This window comes from Xylona heveae, assembly GCF_001619985.1.
Source record: "Xylona heveae TC161 unplaced genomic scaffold L228scaffold_1, whole genome shotgun sequence".
NCBI lineage: Eukaryota > Fungi > Ascomycota > Xylonomycetes > Xylonales > Xylonaceae > Xylona > Xylona heveae.
Genome location: NW_017264193.1, coordinates 1,041,198 through 1,058,507, shown reverse-complemented (window position 1 = coordinate 1,058,507; position 17,310 = coordinate 1,041,198). Strand labels below are relative to the sequence as shown.

At 48.3% G+C, this 17,310-nt stretch overlaps 5 protein-coding genes across 5 annotated transcripts; 4 read left to right on the top strand and 1 right to left on the bottom strand.

The window, feature by feature from the left end:
- Positions 1 to 915: 915 nt before the first annotated feature.
- L228DRAFT_242645 (putative aspartyl-tRNA synthetase) lies at positions 916 to 3,604 on the top strand. The gene is made up of 5 exons (XM_018331494.1): positions 916 to 1,254; positions 1,328 to 2,061; positions 2,115 to 2,300; positions 2,387 to 3,070; positions 3,209 to 3,604. Exons 1-5 carry the CDS (start codon positions 1,011 to 1,013, stop codon positions 3,449 to 3,451), a joined length of 2,091 nt encoding a protein of 696 aa, XP_018191765.1. The 5' UTR covers positions 916 to 1,010; the 3' UTR covers positions 3,452 to 3,604.
- A 259-nt stretch (positions 3,605 to 3,863) lies between these two features.
- L228DRAFT_242644 (mannose-P-dolichol utilization defect 1 protein) lies at positions 3,864 to 5,369 on the top strand. The gene has a single exon (XM_018331493.1). It carries the CDS (start codon positions 4,164 to 4,166, stop codon positions 5,025 to 5,027), a length of 864 nt encoding a protein of 287 aa, XP_018191764.1. The 5' UTR covers positions 3,864 to 4,163; the 3' UTR covers positions 5,028 to 5,369.
- A 1,133-nt stretch (positions 5,370 to 6,502) lies between these two features.
- Positions 6,503 to 8,487, bottom strand: L228DRAFT_272173 (DUF55-domain-containing protein; the record flags this gene model as incomplete). The annotated part of the gene is made up of 4 exons (XM_018335584.1): positions 6,503 to 7,479; positions 7,582 to 7,698; positions 7,764 to 7,781; positions 7,845 to 8,487. The coding sequence occupies 4 exons, from the start codon at positions 8,485 to 8,487 to the stop codon at positions 6,614 to 6,616; spliced, it is 1,644 nt and encodes a 547-aa protein (XP_018191763.1). The 3' UTR covers positions 6,503 to 6,613.
- A 1,210-nt stretch (positions 8,488 to 9,697) lies between these two features.
- On the top strand, positions 9,698 to 11,465 carry L228DRAFT_207195 (aldehyde dehydrogenase-like protein; the record flags this gene model as incomplete). The annotated part of the gene is made up of 4 exons (XM_018329712.1): positions 9,698 to 9,828; positions 9,932 to 10,131; positions 10,196 to 10,367; positions 10,457 to 11,465. The coding sequence occupies 4 exons, from the start codon at positions 9,698 to 9,700 to the stop codon at positions 11,463 to 11,465; spliced, it is 1,512 nt and encodes a 503-aa protein (XP_018191762.1).
- A 2,751-nt stretch (positions 11,466 to 14,216) lies between these two features.
- Positions 14,217 to 15,293, top strand: L228DRAFT_235308 (hypothetical protein; the record flags this gene model as incomplete). Its single annotated transcript, XM_018330707.1, has 3 exons — positions 14,217 to 14,249; positions 14,321 to 14,726; positions 14,794 to 15,293. 3 exons carry the CDS (start codon positions 14,217 to 14,219, stop codon positions 15,291 to 15,293), a joined length of 939 nt encoding a protein of 312 aa, XP_018191761.1.
- Between the last annotated feature and the right edge of the window lie 2,017 nt (positions 15,294 to 17,310).

The window sequence follows — 17,310 nt, the reverse complement described above, 5'->3', positions numbered from 1 at the left end:
CCGAGTACCTCTGACAATCATGGTAAGTGGTGGCGAAGGAAAGTTCCTACTACGCTAGATGGAGACTTTGCTGCGACAACTTCAAATCTCCCCATGTAGTGGGGCCATCGTCACTGTACACTGATGGCTGATGTTCTCTGGCATCAGTGAGTCAAAAACAGCAGTTCACCTATACAGAGGTGACTGGCTTAATCTATGTTGCAGTGTTGTTACGTCCCGATAGAGTGGAAGTGCTCCAATGGAGCAACTAGTGGGACTGTTGACACTGCTTCTTAGAAGCTTCATCTGCCGCTGAGCAGCTAAGAGAGAATCAAATGAAAAGAAACTCTCGAAATGTGCTCTGCGAATTAAATCAAAACCACACGCAAGCTGCCTAACATAGTCTCACATATTCCTGAACCAATTCGTTTTTCCAAATGAGAAAAAGAGACCTGAAGGGTATCTGCATTGTCTATGTACATGTAACAGGGCTCCGAATTCAGAGCTCTTGATCAGTGTCGCAAAATCTTGCGACGAGAGACACCTTCCAAGAATTATGTTCAGAGATGCCTTCATCACGTCCAGTATTATACAAGGTTGGGTGTGTCTGGACGCAGATTTCATGCCCCCCGATCCCCCAGCAATCGTGCCACTTAAGCCCGTGAGGGAGAGCTCGAAAGCCAAAAGAATCGTTGGTTAAATCATAGGGTACACGCTAGGCTTTCATCATCTAACAGACTGTTAGCTTTTTATAATTCATTTGTGTGGGCAGCAAGTTGAAATACTCACAAGTTCAAAACTTGGAAGGATGAAGAAGAAAAAAAGGGCGAGGCCACGAGTTGGAAGAAATTCTTATAGGTGTGCATATTCGAGTGTCCCCACCAAAGCTTGGCGCCGACCACCGGCTTCACCGCGGGACTAACCGCTTTGGGAACCCGCGGACCCTTTTCATCAGTCAGTCCATTCATTTCATCTCAGAAATTGGTCGATAAAAGGGATTGAATTGGAAATCGAAAGGTTTGAAAGGAGGCATGTCCTTTTGCAAATTGGGTGGGCGGGTATTGCAAGCTCGTCCACTGCCGTGGAAAAGTTATGTCGAGATATCAAGGATTCTGAGCTCCTGGAGAGTCACGAGTCTACGAAATTCGAGCTTGTCAGGCATCACGAGACGTAGTTTGCATCAAACAACTTGCAAGCTGCAACAGGAAATTAAGAATCAAAATGTGTCTGGGGCCTCATCGTCAGTCGACTTTCTGAGTAGCTATAAACACTCATGTAAGTAAATCTGACTTTGAGGCGTTGAGACCCCTTGATGATTTTTTATACAGCAATTGACCAATAACCGCAGTTCATTTCCCGGGAGCAACGCGCCAGATCAGTGAACTTGCTCATCTGGACCCTACATCCGGTGAGGAAGTGGTGCTTCATGGCTATCTCGGATCTCGCTCAGACCTTTCTAAGAAGCTTTCTTTTGTGCCGCTGCTCAGCAAGGAACTCGATTATAGCGTGCAAATCATCTCCTCAGCAAAGCAGCCAAATGGTGGAGAAAAGTCGTTTCATGCAAAGATCAAAGACGTGGAAGCGTACTCGCCAGTGGCAATCAAGGGCCGCTTAAAAGCGCGAGCTCCGACCAAATCAGATCTTGGAGACGTTGAAAAGATCAAAAACCTCGAGATTGAACTCATTGACGTCTATCCACTAAATGAATTTCCGAAAGATATTATTCTTACTGAGGAGACCAAATTTCCTGCCGAGCAGAGGCACCTTCAGCTACGTACAGAGAAGAGCATTCGTGATGCGCTTGCTTTCCGCTCAAGGACGGCAGCCATTTGCCGAGACGAGCTGGGGTCAAAACAAGGCTTTCTTGAGATTGAAACCCCATTGCTCTTCAAGTCCACGCCTGAGGGTGCTCGGGAATTTCTTGTGCCTACTCGTCGAAAGGGATTTGCATACGCTCTACCGCAAAGCCCACAGCAGTACAAGCAGATTCTAATGGCCAGTGGAATCCCGCGGTACTATCAGATTGCAAAATGTTTTCGAGACGAGGATCTACGAGCCGATAGACAGCCGGAGTTTACTCAGGTATGTATTGGCATTGTGGGTTAAAGGTAGTCGAAACATGCTAACCATAATAGCTTGACCTTGAAATGGCCTTTGCCACTGGCGAAGATGTTATGGGTTGCATTGAGCAGCTGTTAAGGCGCCTCTGGGTAGATCTTTTGGGCGACACAAATGTCCCTGAAAAGTTTCCAAGAATGCCGTATCACGAAGCCATGTCCAAATATGGCTCCGACAAACCAGATATCCGTCTTGGGATGGAGGTAAGTTCAAATGTCATTTCTGCCAATCTATATTATCTTATGTTTTGTATCCTGTCCTTCTTGATCCGCCGCTAAATCATGTCTAGATTTCCTCCGTTGGCCACCTCTTGCCTGTTGATCTCATCAGCAAAATCACACCCCTCACGTTACCTACTGTCGAAGTCATGAAATTCCACGTCTCGGACGACCCTCGTGACACTCGCGAGTTTGTTACTTCCTTCCTTGACGGTCCAGGAGCAGCCACATTCAACGAGAATCCTGATGGTGCTCCTGGCATCTTTGTTGTCGACTCTCGAAAGCCTCTTTCTGGATTGTCTCCTTTCGGCTTTGAAGCAGCCGAGTACATGGAGGAGGAACTCCAACTGGAACATGGCGATCTTGTTGTGCTACAGGCTCGCAAAAATGCCCCTCACTCTGGCGGATCTACCGCGCTTGGTAACCTTAGATTGGCGCTTCATAAAGCCGCCGTAGCGCAAGGGTTGGTTCCGGCGGCGACCGGATTCGAGTTTCTCTGGATAGTCGATTTCCCCTTATTTTCACCTACCAACGAATCCGAGCCCGGTCAGGGCGGCACTGCAGGCCTTGCATCGACCCATCATCCATTTACATCGCCAAAGAATGCCGAAGATGTTGATTTGCTAGTGAGCGATCCTATGAGAGTTACTGCGGACCATTACGATATCGTGGTCAATGGAGTAGAGCTGGGCGGCGGCAGTCGCCGTATTCATGACGCTAGGGTGCAGGAATATATATTGAAGGAAGTTTTGAAGGTGAGTTGGGATCTCCTCGCAAATGTATAATACGGTTTGCGAAAGGGCATTTGTTGCATTTACCAAGTTGTCATGGCTGTTATACCCCAGCAAATATCGAAGACCACCCTGGCTGAGCTATTTCATCTTCGTATTTAGGTCCCTTCAGCCCGTCTTTCTTCCTTTTCGCATCTCCTCGACGTCCTTCGCGCCGGCTGTCCTCCTCACGCAGGCATTGCATTGGGATTCGATAGACTGATTGCTGTTTTGCTTGGCCGTGATTCCGTCCGGGACGTTATTGCCTTCCCAAAGAGCGGCAAGGGCGAGGACCTACTTGTCAAATCTCCCGGCCAGATTCGCGAGGGAGAGCTAGAGACGTACCATCTCGAATTCTCCGAATAGAGGAACTTGTGATTGCATCATAGACTTGTACTATACCTTATTCACAGTCTCTTCTCCAAGAATAGATGTCATGACGAGTATGTTGATTACACTCGGGCAAAATGTCTCTTCGCAGCGTCAAAATGTGCAAGAAGTATGATTACGCAACGCCGGAATGATAAAATACACAACTGAAGATTAGGATTTTAAATTTTACTTGTACAGCGCGACGTAGGTTTCGAGTTTGGGATCCCAGAACATCAAGCCCTAAACACATATTCAGGGTCCGAGTGACGTTAGTCGGTAAACAGAGGAAAGGTGTACTCGGTACGAAAATTGAGGCACAGCCGAAGCGGGTAAAATTGGTAACGGTACTTTTCCTGTGCACGTCCCACTTCTTCAACCGTCGTCAACCCTCTCACCACGAATTCAACTTTGTTGACATTTGTCCTTTTCCGCAAACCACAACGGGGATAGAACAAACTCTACAATAACACCGATCATCACCTGGCCTCCCGTGGCTAGAAAGCATTTACCACGCAGCACAGACTGTGTCTCTGCTTCCAGATATTTACTATAAACTACCTCCTTTACCCAGCTAGCTAGCTTAGCTAGCTATCATCGCGCACCTCGAATCCAAAGCACACCGCTTAAACCCCAGGACTCTCCAACCGCAACACCTCCTCTACACCACCAACACAGCACTCAAAAGAGGAAAAGCGAGAAGAAAAACATGGACATCCTCCGCTCAATTCTCCAGCCCATTACGCACAACCTGCCAGCTCCAATCGCAGAAGCAGCCAGCACTCTTCTCGGGCCAGTATGCTACCAGACACTCGTCTTGGACATTGACCCATTCTCTTCCCCCGAGTGCATCAAGCTTGCGATCTCGAAAGCACTTGGCATTGGAATTGTGCTCGTATCCTCGATCGTCAAAGTCCCTCAAATCATCAAACTCGTCGCATCTGAATCCGCCGCCGGTCTATCACTCCCATCTATTCTTCTCGAAACTGCATCCTACCTGATTTCGCTCGCGTACAACGTGCGGCACGGGTTTCCCTTTAGCACCTATGGCGAGACCGCCTTGCTCTCTGTGCAAGATATCGTTATTGCCGCCTTGGTACTTTCATATTCGGGCCGGACGGTCGGCGCAGGAATATTCATTGCCCTTCTCGCCGTAGTGGCGGGCGCGTTGTTCCAAGAGCGCGCCGTCAATGCTGAGCTGCTGGCCTATCTCCAGGCCGCAGCGGGACTGCTCAGCGTCGCGAGCAAAGTGCCCCAGATCTATACAATCTGGAAAGAGGGTAGCACGGGCCAGTTGTCTGCGTTTGCAGTGTTTAATTATCTCGGTGGAAGCTTGTCCCGGATCTTTACGACCCTGCAGGAAGTTGATGACAAACTCATCTTGTATGGTTTCGTCGCCGGCTTTGTCCTCAATGCGGTTCTAGCGGCCCAGATGGTGCTCTACTGGAACAAGTCGCCCGCGGCAGGCCAGAAGAAGTCGGCAGGAAAAGCCAAAGGAAAGGCGGAAAAGACCACCTCGAGTCCCGCCGCGGGGACAAAGTCGAGAAAGCCTGCCACTCGGAGACAGGGGTGAAAATTGAGCCCTACTCTGATTTTTATTTCTTTTTTGGCTTTCTTCATTATTAATCTTTCCTCCTTTTCTTCTCTTTCCTCCAGGGCGGAGAGAATATCAAAATTAATCTTGGCAGAAGGGAATGTTGGCTCGTTGGATTTAGCTCCGCCCCGTTATACCTAATTGATCAAGCTGTTTCCACTTTCTGTTTGTTACTTTTTGGTATTGAGTCTGTAAGATTATTGCTTTTTAGTATCTAGGCTGTAGGATTAATTCTAATATAAGAGCAAGTGAAGGCAAAAAGACGCTGTTCCCTTTTACTCCTTTTTTCCTCTTCTTCCTCTCCTTCTCTCCCTTCTTCTTCATGTCTTCCTTCATCTCATACAGGGTAGTGTTCTATCAAACCCTCATCCTTCACCTCATACAGAGTAGTGCCCCTACAGACCTCATGTAATTTATGCAAATTTAACGAAAAAAAGTAAGGATAGGTAGCTGCCTTAACGTACCCTCAACTAAGCTAGATTACCTACCAATAGCGATTGAAGCAGAGGGCAATGGGAGATGCAACGAGAAGTAATAGTTTAACTTAGCAATGTAGAAGGTAGAAATAAAAAGGCCTGCCGCAAAACAAAGCCACGAGTTCCAGCCAAGCGGCCTCGAGCCAAGCGGTCGAGCAGTCGAGCAATCCAGGACAAATTGAACAAGCAATGGAGACGCAATGGACGCGCACGCTGTAGCCAAGTCAAATCAAATCTCAAGTCTCAAGTCTCAAGTCCCGAATCAAGCATGCACATCAAACCCGACTTAAATTCAACTGAACCCACTCCAGACTGAAGTGAACTGAATTGAACTGAATTGAACTGAAAGTGAACTCAACTCAGCATACTCTAATTTAAACTCAAGCCCAAGCCAAACTAATCCAGCCGTACGCAATTCAGTGCATTAAACTAACGCCCATATTAAAGTCCGTGACTGATACATTGCAATTGAGAAGATCTAGTAATTTGTCGAACGAAAAAAAAAAAAAAAAAAAAAAAAAAAAAAAAAAAAAAAAAAAGAGCTACGAAGACAAGGACAGGGCCAGAAATTCAGACTCTCCGTGTCTGATAAGAAAAGCAAAAAAAATGAAAAGGGACGGGAAAAGGGGGAGGGAAGCATAAAGGGTAAAGCAGAGGGAAAAGTCTCGAAATTCCATATTTTGTTTGGAAATGGGAAGGAATGATACATGCGTCTGGTTGCGCTCAGCAGTAGGAAAAAACACCTAGAAAACCAGCTAGAGAGTATACCGGAAGGGGAAAAAAAGAGGAAGAAAAAAGAAAAAAAAAAGGGAGGGGAAGAAAAAAAGAAGAAGAGGAAAAGAAGAGTGGCCGTATGGAGTGCGAGCATTCTCTGGAGGAAAAGCAGGAGCAGGAGGAGCAGCGAAAGAAGGCTCGGTTGGCGGACAGGATGATAGGATAGTTGAATGAGGCGTAGCAGATTAGGAAGAAGAAGAGGTGCAGCTGCGGCGGGGTCTCGCGGGGCGGCTGGAGTAGAAACTCAACCTCAATTTGGTGGCAGCATGTTGGGGGGGGAAAAAAACAAGAAAAAAGAGGAAAAAAAAAAAAAACCTAGAGCCCATATTCATCAGGGTCAAGGTCCGGGGGTGGTGCAGCCACGTCTAGCTCGGGCGGTCCATAGCCACTAAGTACGGGAAGAACATCTGGGCTGTTTCCATTGACTGTCTGCTGCTGCTGCTGCGGAGTGTCGCGAGGGGGCTGTGCCGCATCGAGGCCGGGTGCGTGATTATCGGTATTGATTGAAGGGTTGACTGTATCCTTGGAGTCGTTGTGCACAGTGGCACCTTCAGTCTTGTGATCGATACCGTTGGTAGACAAAGTTCCCCCGTTTTGCTGCAGCTGTGCAGCGGCGGCAAAGTCCTGCGAAGGCAAAATAGGTTGGTCGGGCTTTTGCTCCGTTGCCTTGGCCTCGACCTTGGCCTCGAGCTCGTTGGGTGTCAGACTAGTTTCCTCAGAAGGTTTTTGGAGTTGTTCGGTTTGGTTATTGATTGGAGGTTCTTCTGCAGATGTGGCCCCGTGCGGCTCAGATTCCTCGATTGGAGGTTCTTCTGCAGATGTGGCCCCGTGCGGCTCAGATTCCTCGCCGTTGACATTCTCTTTATTATCCGGTGCGGGCTTGGTCACAGTCTCGGCATCCTCATTGCGTCCCTCATTCTCTTCCACCTCGCCTGCGTCGTTGGCGAGCTTCATGATAAAGTCCCACTGCTTCTTGGTCACTTTTGATACGCTGAGACGGGATTGGCGCAACAGCTCCATGTCTTCAAGGATGCCTCCTGGTCGGGCAAACGTCTTGAGCTCGGTAAGGCTAATGAGTTGTTTGAATTTGCGACGGAACTCGACGTGAACGACGGACCAGCGGGGATTTTCTGGAGTCGCCTTGGGGTCGTAGTATGGGTGTTTAGGGTCCAGAGCGCTTGCTAAGGGCTGTCAGTCTATGCGATATAGAAATACGATAGAAAATGCCAAGTAAAAGAATGTTTCCTTGTTGAGGTGTAGGTTGGATAGAAAAAAAGGCATACCATCGACAGAGTTTTCGCGCACAATCTCCAGGATGCCCGCAATTCCTGGGACTTTGCAATTGGAATGGTAAAAGAATGCTTTGTCTCCCTCTGCCATTGCGCGGAGGTTATTTCGAGCTATCGCATTTCCCACGCGTTAGCATGAAAGCTTGCTGCAGAAAGGAAGTTGGTGCTGAACATACCAACATAGTTACGGACCCCTATTGTATTTTAATGTCAGCGGTGTATCTCTAATATGCAAGAGCTTCCACGTGTGGACTCACCATCCCAAGGTTCAGGTTCCGTGGCGGCGGCCAGATCGTCAATTGAGAACCTGACATCAATGCCCTTTTCCAAGCGTGACTCGGGCTCTGCCTTCATGAGCCAGAAGCAGTGCCCACTTTCATCTGCAATCTCTTCATCCGCAAGCTGCTTCGCTCTCTTCGGACGGTTGTCGTCCTTTTTGATTATCACAGTGAAATTCGAATCCTCAACGTCATTGTTCGTCGGCCGCTTGGAGGTAGATCGCTTGCCGGTGCGCGAAGCAATTTCGACTCCCGCATCTTCCTCGACATCCTTTTTAATGGTCTTGCCTCGACGGCCTGGACGACCTTTGCTCGGCACAGTTACTGCCTTCTTACTCTCTCGGGTTGAACGAGCGGCGGTTGGGCGACCTTTGGACGTGGTCGTGGTCGTAGATTTTGGTAATTGTCGTGCTGTTTGTTTGGTAGACTCATCCGCGATCTTCGGCGCCCTTGTTCGCATTGCTCTGGTAGTCTGGTCCTGAGTGCCCGTGGCCAGACGTCGAGGTCGCGATGATGCCGCAGTAGGAGCAGGAACACTCACGGCGCCGCGACGAGCTCTCTTCTGGGGACTACTAGATGTCGTAGGCTCGACTTGACTCGCGGTTCGCTTTCGCGGAGGCATTGCGACAGTCGTAGATGCTTCAGTGGTGAGGAATTGTAAATGGGGGAAGAGAAAAATAATTACAAAGTCAATTGGAGCTGAATGACTGTGGTAAGGTGAATCGACATGGAGCACGCGTCGCGAGAGTTGCGATGAGATCACACCAAATTTACCTCCCAAATAAGGTCTAGATCAACAGCGACGCACAACATCACAAATGACTTGCAGAAGAAGAAGAAGAAGTGATAAGAATATTTTTATGACTTCTTGTATTCGTACGTACTTGCAATGGGAATATAATCGACAATTGGTCAATGGATCGTAGCAGTAGATTTAAAGTATTTCTCTTCTGGCAATGAACCTCCGACGCCACATGAATGATATTCATACGCTGAAAATGCAGTTTTGCGTTGAAATATGATGATCAAGCTCAAAGCTATACGTCGCACACATTGTTTGAGACACAAATTTATATTTTTTGTGGATAAAAAGAGAATGTCAAACAAAATATTCACATGGAGAAAAAGGCAGACATTTTTCTTCCCCATTTTGAGATCAGCAGGTCATCAAAACCTATGGGCTATCAGAAATTTGGAAAACGTAATGGAACCCACCATCATCACGTCTACCCGCGTAGATATCACGAATTGAAAAAGTCTTTCGGCGCTGTCGGGTCCATCAACTTGGCGGAATCGAGTAAGTTATCAACTTTTTCGGAACATTTGGCGATCACAGCTGCGGTGCATCTAGGGACTAAACCCGTGATAGGCAACTGCATCCGCGATAGATAAACAGCTACCTTGTTCCCGTCGGACAGCTGCCCCTCTTCTTCCCCACTTTCACCCAATGCAAGAGCTTCAATTGATCCCTTGAGAAATGTCACCACGACTCTGCCAATAAGCTCGTTTTGCTCCAAGAAAATAGCGTTTGGTAATCATAGAATAATCTAATGGTGATGATGAAGGTCCCGACCAAGGGCATCGCCCTCCACCGCCCCAAATACATGTTATCTGTCGCCGTCAACTCCGCATCAACATCACCTCCGTCACCTGCATTCTTTCCACCCCATCTTTCCTTTTCCACTTCTTCCCTCTTGCTTCCTAAAAGTTCTCCTCTTTCTCGTTGTCGCAAGAGGCATTGTAGAGAGATATCTCAGCATTTCTTGACTTGCAGCCACGTCCGCTCTGTACCCATTCATCGTTGTTTTAGCACTTCCCGCTCATCTTCCAATATGTCGTCGGACCTCTTTGTCGAATTGACGGCCCCCAATGGCCGCAAATACACTCAGCCAATTGGCTTGTTCATCAACAATGAATTTGTAAAGTCCAAATCGGGCAAGAAGTTGACTACGATCAATCCCACGTAGGTCATTTCTGCATCCCTAGACCCTGGCGACCAATGGAGTGCCGTGTACAGGCGACAACCAACGTGTGGTGCTAATGAAGTTTTTTCTTTCATTCTGCAGAGACGAGACTGATATCACGTCCGTGTACGCCGCTGATGCCGATGATGTTGACATCGCGGTCGAGGCCGCCCGCAAGGCGCTCAAGAGCCCTGAGTGGCGGGACCTTGACACCACGGACCGTGGCAACCTAATGTTGAAGCTGGCTACGCTTATAGAGCAGCATGCCGAGACATTGGCGACTATTGACGCGTGGGATAATGGTGAGTTTGAGAAAGAACTGAAATGTTTGAACTCAGACGTCTCGTTGCTGATACCTTATGCTAGGCAAGCCTTACTCGGTCGCTCTCGAAGTCGACGTCCTCCTTGCAACGGCAGGCACCATCAGATATTATGCCGGTTACGCAGACAAATTGCACGGACAAGTCATTGAGACCAATCCCAAGAAGTTGTCATACACAATTAGAGAACCAGTCGGTGTCTGTGGACAGATTATTCCGTAAGTCGCATCCTGACCCACTCGGGACACTTGTGCCCTCTCATTGGGACTGCAATTTCAGCTCTAACTGGGTTTGTTTGGTTGTACAGATGGAACTATCCCCTGGCTATGGCTGCATGGAAACTCGGTCCGGCCCTGGCATGCGGAAACACTGTAGTTCTCAAGGCGGCAGAGCAAACCCCGTTGTCTATCCTGTACCTTGGTCAGCTCATCAAAGAGGCGGGCTTTCCACCCGGAGTTGTCAACTTCCTTAACGGATACGGACGGGACTGTGGTGCTCCCATTGCCACGCACCCGAAGATTGACAAGATTGCCTTTACCGGTTCCACAGCCACGGGACGAGAGATTATGAAGATGGCTGCGATCAACATGAAGAACATTACACTTGAGACAGGTGGAAAGTCACCTATGCTCATCTTTGACGACGCCGATCTCGAGCAGGCAGTCAAGTGGGCACACTTTGGAATCATGTCCAATATGGGTCAGATTTGTTCTGCCACGTCGCGCGTGCTCGTCCACGAGAGTGTCTATGAGAAGTTCATTCCCCTCTTTACCGACTACCTGAAGAAGACTTCGACGGTGGGCAATCCTTTTGATGACTCCACTTTCCAAGGTCCTCAAGTCACAAAAGCCCAGTATGAGCGTGTCCTGGGATACATTGAATCGGGCAAGTCGGAGGGCGCCACTTTGGTCACTGGTGGTTCGCCTTACAAGAATGCCAACGGCAAGGGATTTTTCGTCGAGCCCACCGTCTTCTCCAATGTCAAGGATCACATGAAGATTTACCGTGAAGAAATCTTTGGTCCTTTCCTCGTCATCTCCAGCTTCAAGACCGAGGAAGAGGCTATTGAGCGAGCCAATGACACTACGTACGGTCTCGGCAGTGCCGTCTTCACCCAGGATCTGTCACGGGCTCATCGGGTAGCCCGCCAAATTGAGGCGGGTATGGTTTGGATCAACTCAAGCAATGACGAGGACTTCCGAATCCCCTTTGGTGGAGTCAAGCAGAGCGGTATTGGTCGTGAGTTGGGCGAAGCTGGCTTGGCGGCATACACCAACGCGAAGTCCATCCATGTGAACCTAGGTATGAAATTGTAAGTGTCTCAAAGACGAGACCTTTCTGCCTTCTCGAGCCGCGTCTGAATTTCCCGCATTCTTCTTTGAATCATATTTTTCCTTTCTATATGTGTATATGCTCCATACAACCTTTTCAGATATCACAGTCAATTGGAGCAATTTCGGTCTCATCAATTAATACCCAAATTTATGGGAGGGTTGCTGGTGTAGATGTCGATACGACCATAAGGCAGTTGACAGATGTAATCGTACGTTGCATCGATAGAAGACCCTCAAAACAATTTCCCTTATTCAGTAATAAAGTGACCTTGTTCCATTTCAATGCGGAGCTGGGTCCGCGATCCAGAAAACTGCTGTGCTGTCATTGTACGTGCTCAGTCGACATGAACGTCTTACCGACGTGTCAGGAGGCAGAGGTGCCGGCCGGAAAGAACGTTTCTGATTTATTGAATGTTGCAGCTCATGCTGGACGCAGGGCTAAAATCTCATGGGTGGCCCCTCATCTTGCAGGTTGTTTTAGCGTCACTAGCTGCATCTTTCGTATCGCCTCCCACAAGGATCATATCCTTGAATTTCCGAAGCATGGATTGGAGTGGGAAATGTTCTCTGCACATATTATGCTATGCATTATGCAGCAAAATGACTGATATGCTGCAAATAAGCCATGTTTGCAGGCCGGGATCCGATATGCCGCAGTACATGAAGATGACCCCTAGCCAACTCACCATGCATTGTAAGTTTCGAGTGCACGAGGGACAGGCGAAGAATCCACAGTATTGACAACAAAGCCGGGTGTGGGTTTCAAGAAACTAGCTCGCTAGAGCGTGCGCCCCCGCTTCTCGCTCTTTTTCAAGTCTCTGATGCCGAGAGCGATCATGACTCCATTATTGATCAGGCCCCGTTCCAACATGGAGAGACTAGATGTACACTGTACAAGAGTTGTCCTGACGGTAGCTGCATAAAACATGGGGATGATATTTCCCCATTGAGTAGATATCCTCCTGTCAGAGCAGATTATTTGAAATTGGTTGGATCATCAAACTCAATGGGTAGTTGAAACTATAAAGGTTGTAGATTAGGATTTCCTAGAAAAATCCCTCCCCTGGTAGCTGAACAAATCAGCCAGATGGGGGCCAAATACCATGCCCATGGAAAGAATTTCCATTAGCGTACATTAATGTAGAGACGGAATCAGTGATTGACTTGAACTGTCCATATCTGGCTGAGCAAATGTGACTCCGATTATTAGTGGACGCCAGCGAATTCATCACTGGCCCAGCTTCTCTGCAAGTGTGCTTGCAATTGATATAGTCGTCACTGTAATAATTGACATGCAAAGAACCTCGGCACCTTGTCGCCCTTGCTGCAGGATCTCTTGCTTTCGGCCCCGCATGTCATGGGGCTGCGGCCGGGTGGTCGGGTCGGCGCGGTTCCCCTCATCCGTCATGGGCACTAAGGGGTTCAAACTTTGTCGCTCTGGCGCGGCTTTCCTGGGCTCAGCAGTAACTTAATTAGTACAGTAATTCCTTCGACCAAGGTAGCTAGGTTTTGTGTACCTACAGTAGACATACAGTAGGTTCAAAGGTGTGGATCGACAAGCGTTATTTTGCTAATTCGTGCGAAAGTGGCTGTCAATCAATAAATGTCCCATACGGCACAGTAAACCGTACTATTGTACTGTGATTTGCGCCTTGGCCTGACACAAGTGCTTAACTGGACTGGGCCCTAAACGACAAGCCCACTAAGTTAACCAAAATCCCTAAAAGCATGTTAGAAGGAGCGGTCTGGTCAGTACAATAAGGAACGTCGCTAGCAGTCTGTACCTAGATACAGGTACGTGATGAGGAATAGTACGCGAAGCTTGACGCTTGGTGGACCGGAGATGAGAAGGGGATTGCGGCCCTACATCAAATTGCCATTTGAGAATGTGCATCGGTAGACCCTCCCATAGGAACTTCGCACCTATTCTCATCTGGTGAGGCTAAGGTAGGTAAATAACACGTTATTCCACGTCCCTGGGATTGTCAACCCCGTCCAAGGGTCTTCACTTCTCATCTGTTCATCGTAAGCGGTCGCTGCTCGAGCACCAGGCCAAAATCTTTTTTGGAAAGCTTTGAGGATTTCCAACATTGCAATACCCGACAGCTTGAGCCCATACTGATATGACATGTATAACAATGGTGATATTTCTTGAAGTAGCTCAAATCATAAGGAGAAAAGTCAAAGGGCTTCAATTTTATTAAAACAATAAAAAAGTGTGATGTTCTAAATGGTATCCTTTTGTAAGTTTTTTTTTTTTTTTTTTTTTTTTTTGGCTCATATGGTACATTGTTAGTGGTAATCTGGACATTATTGGCAAAACCAGGTATTGGAGAAGATCATACGGAGTAGTATGGTGCCCAGAACGATTATGAATCTGCAGGGAGCTAAGGTAAAGACCGGAGGTGAGTGTTCCTGAAGTGTATTATGGGGTACCTTCTTACCTCAAGAGCATAATAGTATACCTGCAGATACCAACCGTTTGTCAGGGGCAGCTCGGCCGTGGTTGGGGCGAGGGGAAGCGGGCTGGTTGGCTGCGTCGGAATGACCTCATGCGATTCGTCCGTTGCTGCTTCAACAAACAGTTGAAGGAGTGATCAAGCGGGGGCGAACTCTATGCCCTTCCCAAAACGAACCTCAATTGAAAAAGAACACAAGCTTCCAACAGAGAAACAATTGACCACAACTGGCCGAACTCATTTTTCGAATTCATTGGTGTCGATCACGGAAATCATGGCGGATTTGAAACAGTGGACTATAAACGAGGTACGCCACTCGTATCTAGAAGCAAAACCCTCTATTACGTGTGCTGGGCTGACGTGCGACTTGGAGGATAGCCATATTTGCAGCTGGACTGCGGGCTTGGAGAGGCTCCCTTCTACGAGAGTGCTACGCACACATTACGCTTTGTCGATATCGTGAAGCAGAAGCTTCACTTCGTTGACCTCAACAAGGGCCCACAATCGCATAAGGTATTGGCAGATCTCGAACATGCCATTGGCACCACTGCCGACATTGAAGGCTCCAACGATGAGTTTATTGCTGGCGCCAAGCATGGATTTGGAATCTACAACCGCAAGTCTGGCGGTTTTCGCTATATCAAGCGCGTCTGGGATGAGCGTGATGGTGACGTCGCCAGCAAGGAAGAGCGTATGCGGTTCAATGACGGTGCTGTAGACAGCAGGGGCCGATACTGGGCAGGTCAAATGAACGACCCCAAAGTAAAGAAGCCCACCGACGAGGGTAGGTGCTTGCCCACCCTTCAGAAAATCGTTGGATTTGTGATGCCTTGCTAATCTCTCACCTCCAGGAGTCCTTTTCCGTCTTGATCCTGATCTCACGTTACATCGAATGATCAAAAAGGTGTCAATCCCTAACGGCATCGGTTGGTCTGCGGATGACAAAACCATGTACTTTACGGATTCGCCCAGTGGAAACATATACGCATATGACTTCGACGCCGAGTCCGGAAGCATCTCCAATCGACGGGTCTTCTTCCATGCCGAAGATGGAATTGAGCCCGACGGTTTTGCCATTGATGAGCACGGCTATATCTGGACAGCGCAATTCGGCGGGGGTAAAGTTCTCCGCGTTTCACCGGATGGCAAAGTTGTCGGTCAGGTCAATGTCCCGACTCGGTGTCCAACCTGCCCAGGCTTTGTAGGAGACGAGCTGTTCATCACCAGCGCTGCCGAGGAGGAGCCTGACAAATATCCTAACAGCGTGCGCTATGCAGGTAGCCTGTTCCGTGTCAAGGTCGGCGTCAAAGGTCAGAAACCTCACTCGTTCAAGTATCAAGCAAGCAGATGAGCAACGCCATGGACAATTGTTAGAAGTACTATAGACCTCACCAAATCCCGGCACATAGAGAATCAATTCATAGACAAATCTTCGCGTATTCGATAGAGGTTAGCAAATCAACCTATACATGTCGCACTGGAAGCTATTTTGGATTTAAGGAGAAACACTCTTTGGAAACGGATCTTATTCAGACGACATTGGTCAGCGATGAGCTCTGAACCTGGCGCACGAAGTGGTTCGTTTACCAGTTCATACAAAATAGGACGGGGATATTGTTTCTAAAAGTCTGGCGAGCGCTTTCGAGCACCAATGGCTCATCAACTTTCTGTTTGAGTCTTTTCATAGACTCGTCACTGTGTACCCTCGCGTCACCTTGGGTTCCGTCAGGCCGTGGATCTTAGCAGCATTTCCGCTGCTCCAGGGCAAGCGATGGATGCGTCTGGCCAATCTGAGCAATACTTCGGCCGTATAATGTGGGGTCGAATGCGTAAGAAATTAATGAGGTGCTGCGATGATCATGGAATGCCCTTAGATAGAGGCCGCGTCATGAGCTGTTGGCCCGTCGCCCTCCGTTCACCTTTCAACAAGTTCTTCAGTTGTAATCACCTTTTGGGTTATCTACGGCGTAAGCAGTTTTGAGTCTGAAAGGACAAGGAAAATCAATGCGTCTGCTCATCAGCACGTCTTGCGAGCTTGGTATTATTACCGAATCAAACTCGCAATAGCAAAAGATGGGACTGCCTTCCCCCCACAAACAAGTTCCTTCGCCCCGCGTCCTCATTTAGCGCTGGGGGATGCCGGAAGAGGGCGCCCCCCCCGATAGTTGACTTCGTACGTTTATGACCAATGTCAGTGACCGACAATAGCGAAGATAACCCCACAATATTCTCTACTCTTCCCCACCGGCCTTGGTACCATTAGAGAATGATGCTCTGGGCTGCCCATATCGGCTCATCTCAAGTCATACTAGCATGGCCCCAGAAAAGTTTAACCAGGTTAGTTTCGTTGCTCTCCATTGCATTTTCTAGTCCCACGATAGAGTAGGGTTCAGTCAGCTGAGAAACAAGAAAAAGGAAAAACGCAAATCATTCATACTGACTACCTTGAGCGGCTCTCGCGCTGCGGGCTGAAAAATGGAGCAACTTGGTGCGGTTGCTACGATAGATTCGCTTTTCCCCAGTAAGGAAATCACACGCGTCGCGTTCTGCTTTCCCCGAAAGCTTATTGCGACGTTGGGAAAACCGAATTTCAACAACTCCAATGTCTTGCACATATCAAATCTAGCTGTCTAACATCTTATACGCAGATCGGATAATAGATATACTCAACCTAAAGCGGTTTGGTCTGCATTCCGTGCCATGGCGACCTTACAATTCTTTGCATCAGGTAGCTGGATTCGGGGGGGGGAGGCGAGAGTAACCAGATTATTTAATCAAGACGAAACAGAAACTAATCATTAGAGAAAGCTCACCCGCCAGGGAAATCATTCCGACCTCAATCGCCCAAGAACAGCAGATACTGGCGGAATCGGGACAAGCAAGAGCAGCGGGCTAGAATATGGGTGATTCTAGACTAAACTATTTCGAAGGTACTAGTAACAGTACAAACCTATTCCTTTTTAAAACTTGATCTATTGACGCGCGACAGCAGTACTCGCCCTGCGGTGGTCATCTAGCCTATCCCTTGCCCTACTGCTCCGCCATAAGTAACTCAAGCCAGAAGCAGGATCGTGAGTTGGTTGTTGTCCGGATGTCTACCGAACAGTGCGAGGCGGGCCTACGTCGCTAACGCACTTGCCGGTCGCCTCCACGTACATAGTGCGGGCGGGAAAGGTATCGACCAAATCCAAGGCGGACCATTAACGACTACTGTGATAGAGTAGATGAAAATCCAGCTCAAGTCAGTTAAAGCTCCGAAGTTCAGGTTTCAATTTCTCTTTCACCAGGACAAATGTCGGTTCTCAGGCGGCGTCAAGAGTGGGTCGTTTGGGTTGGACGGAATGCCCGACACACACGGCTGGTCCATT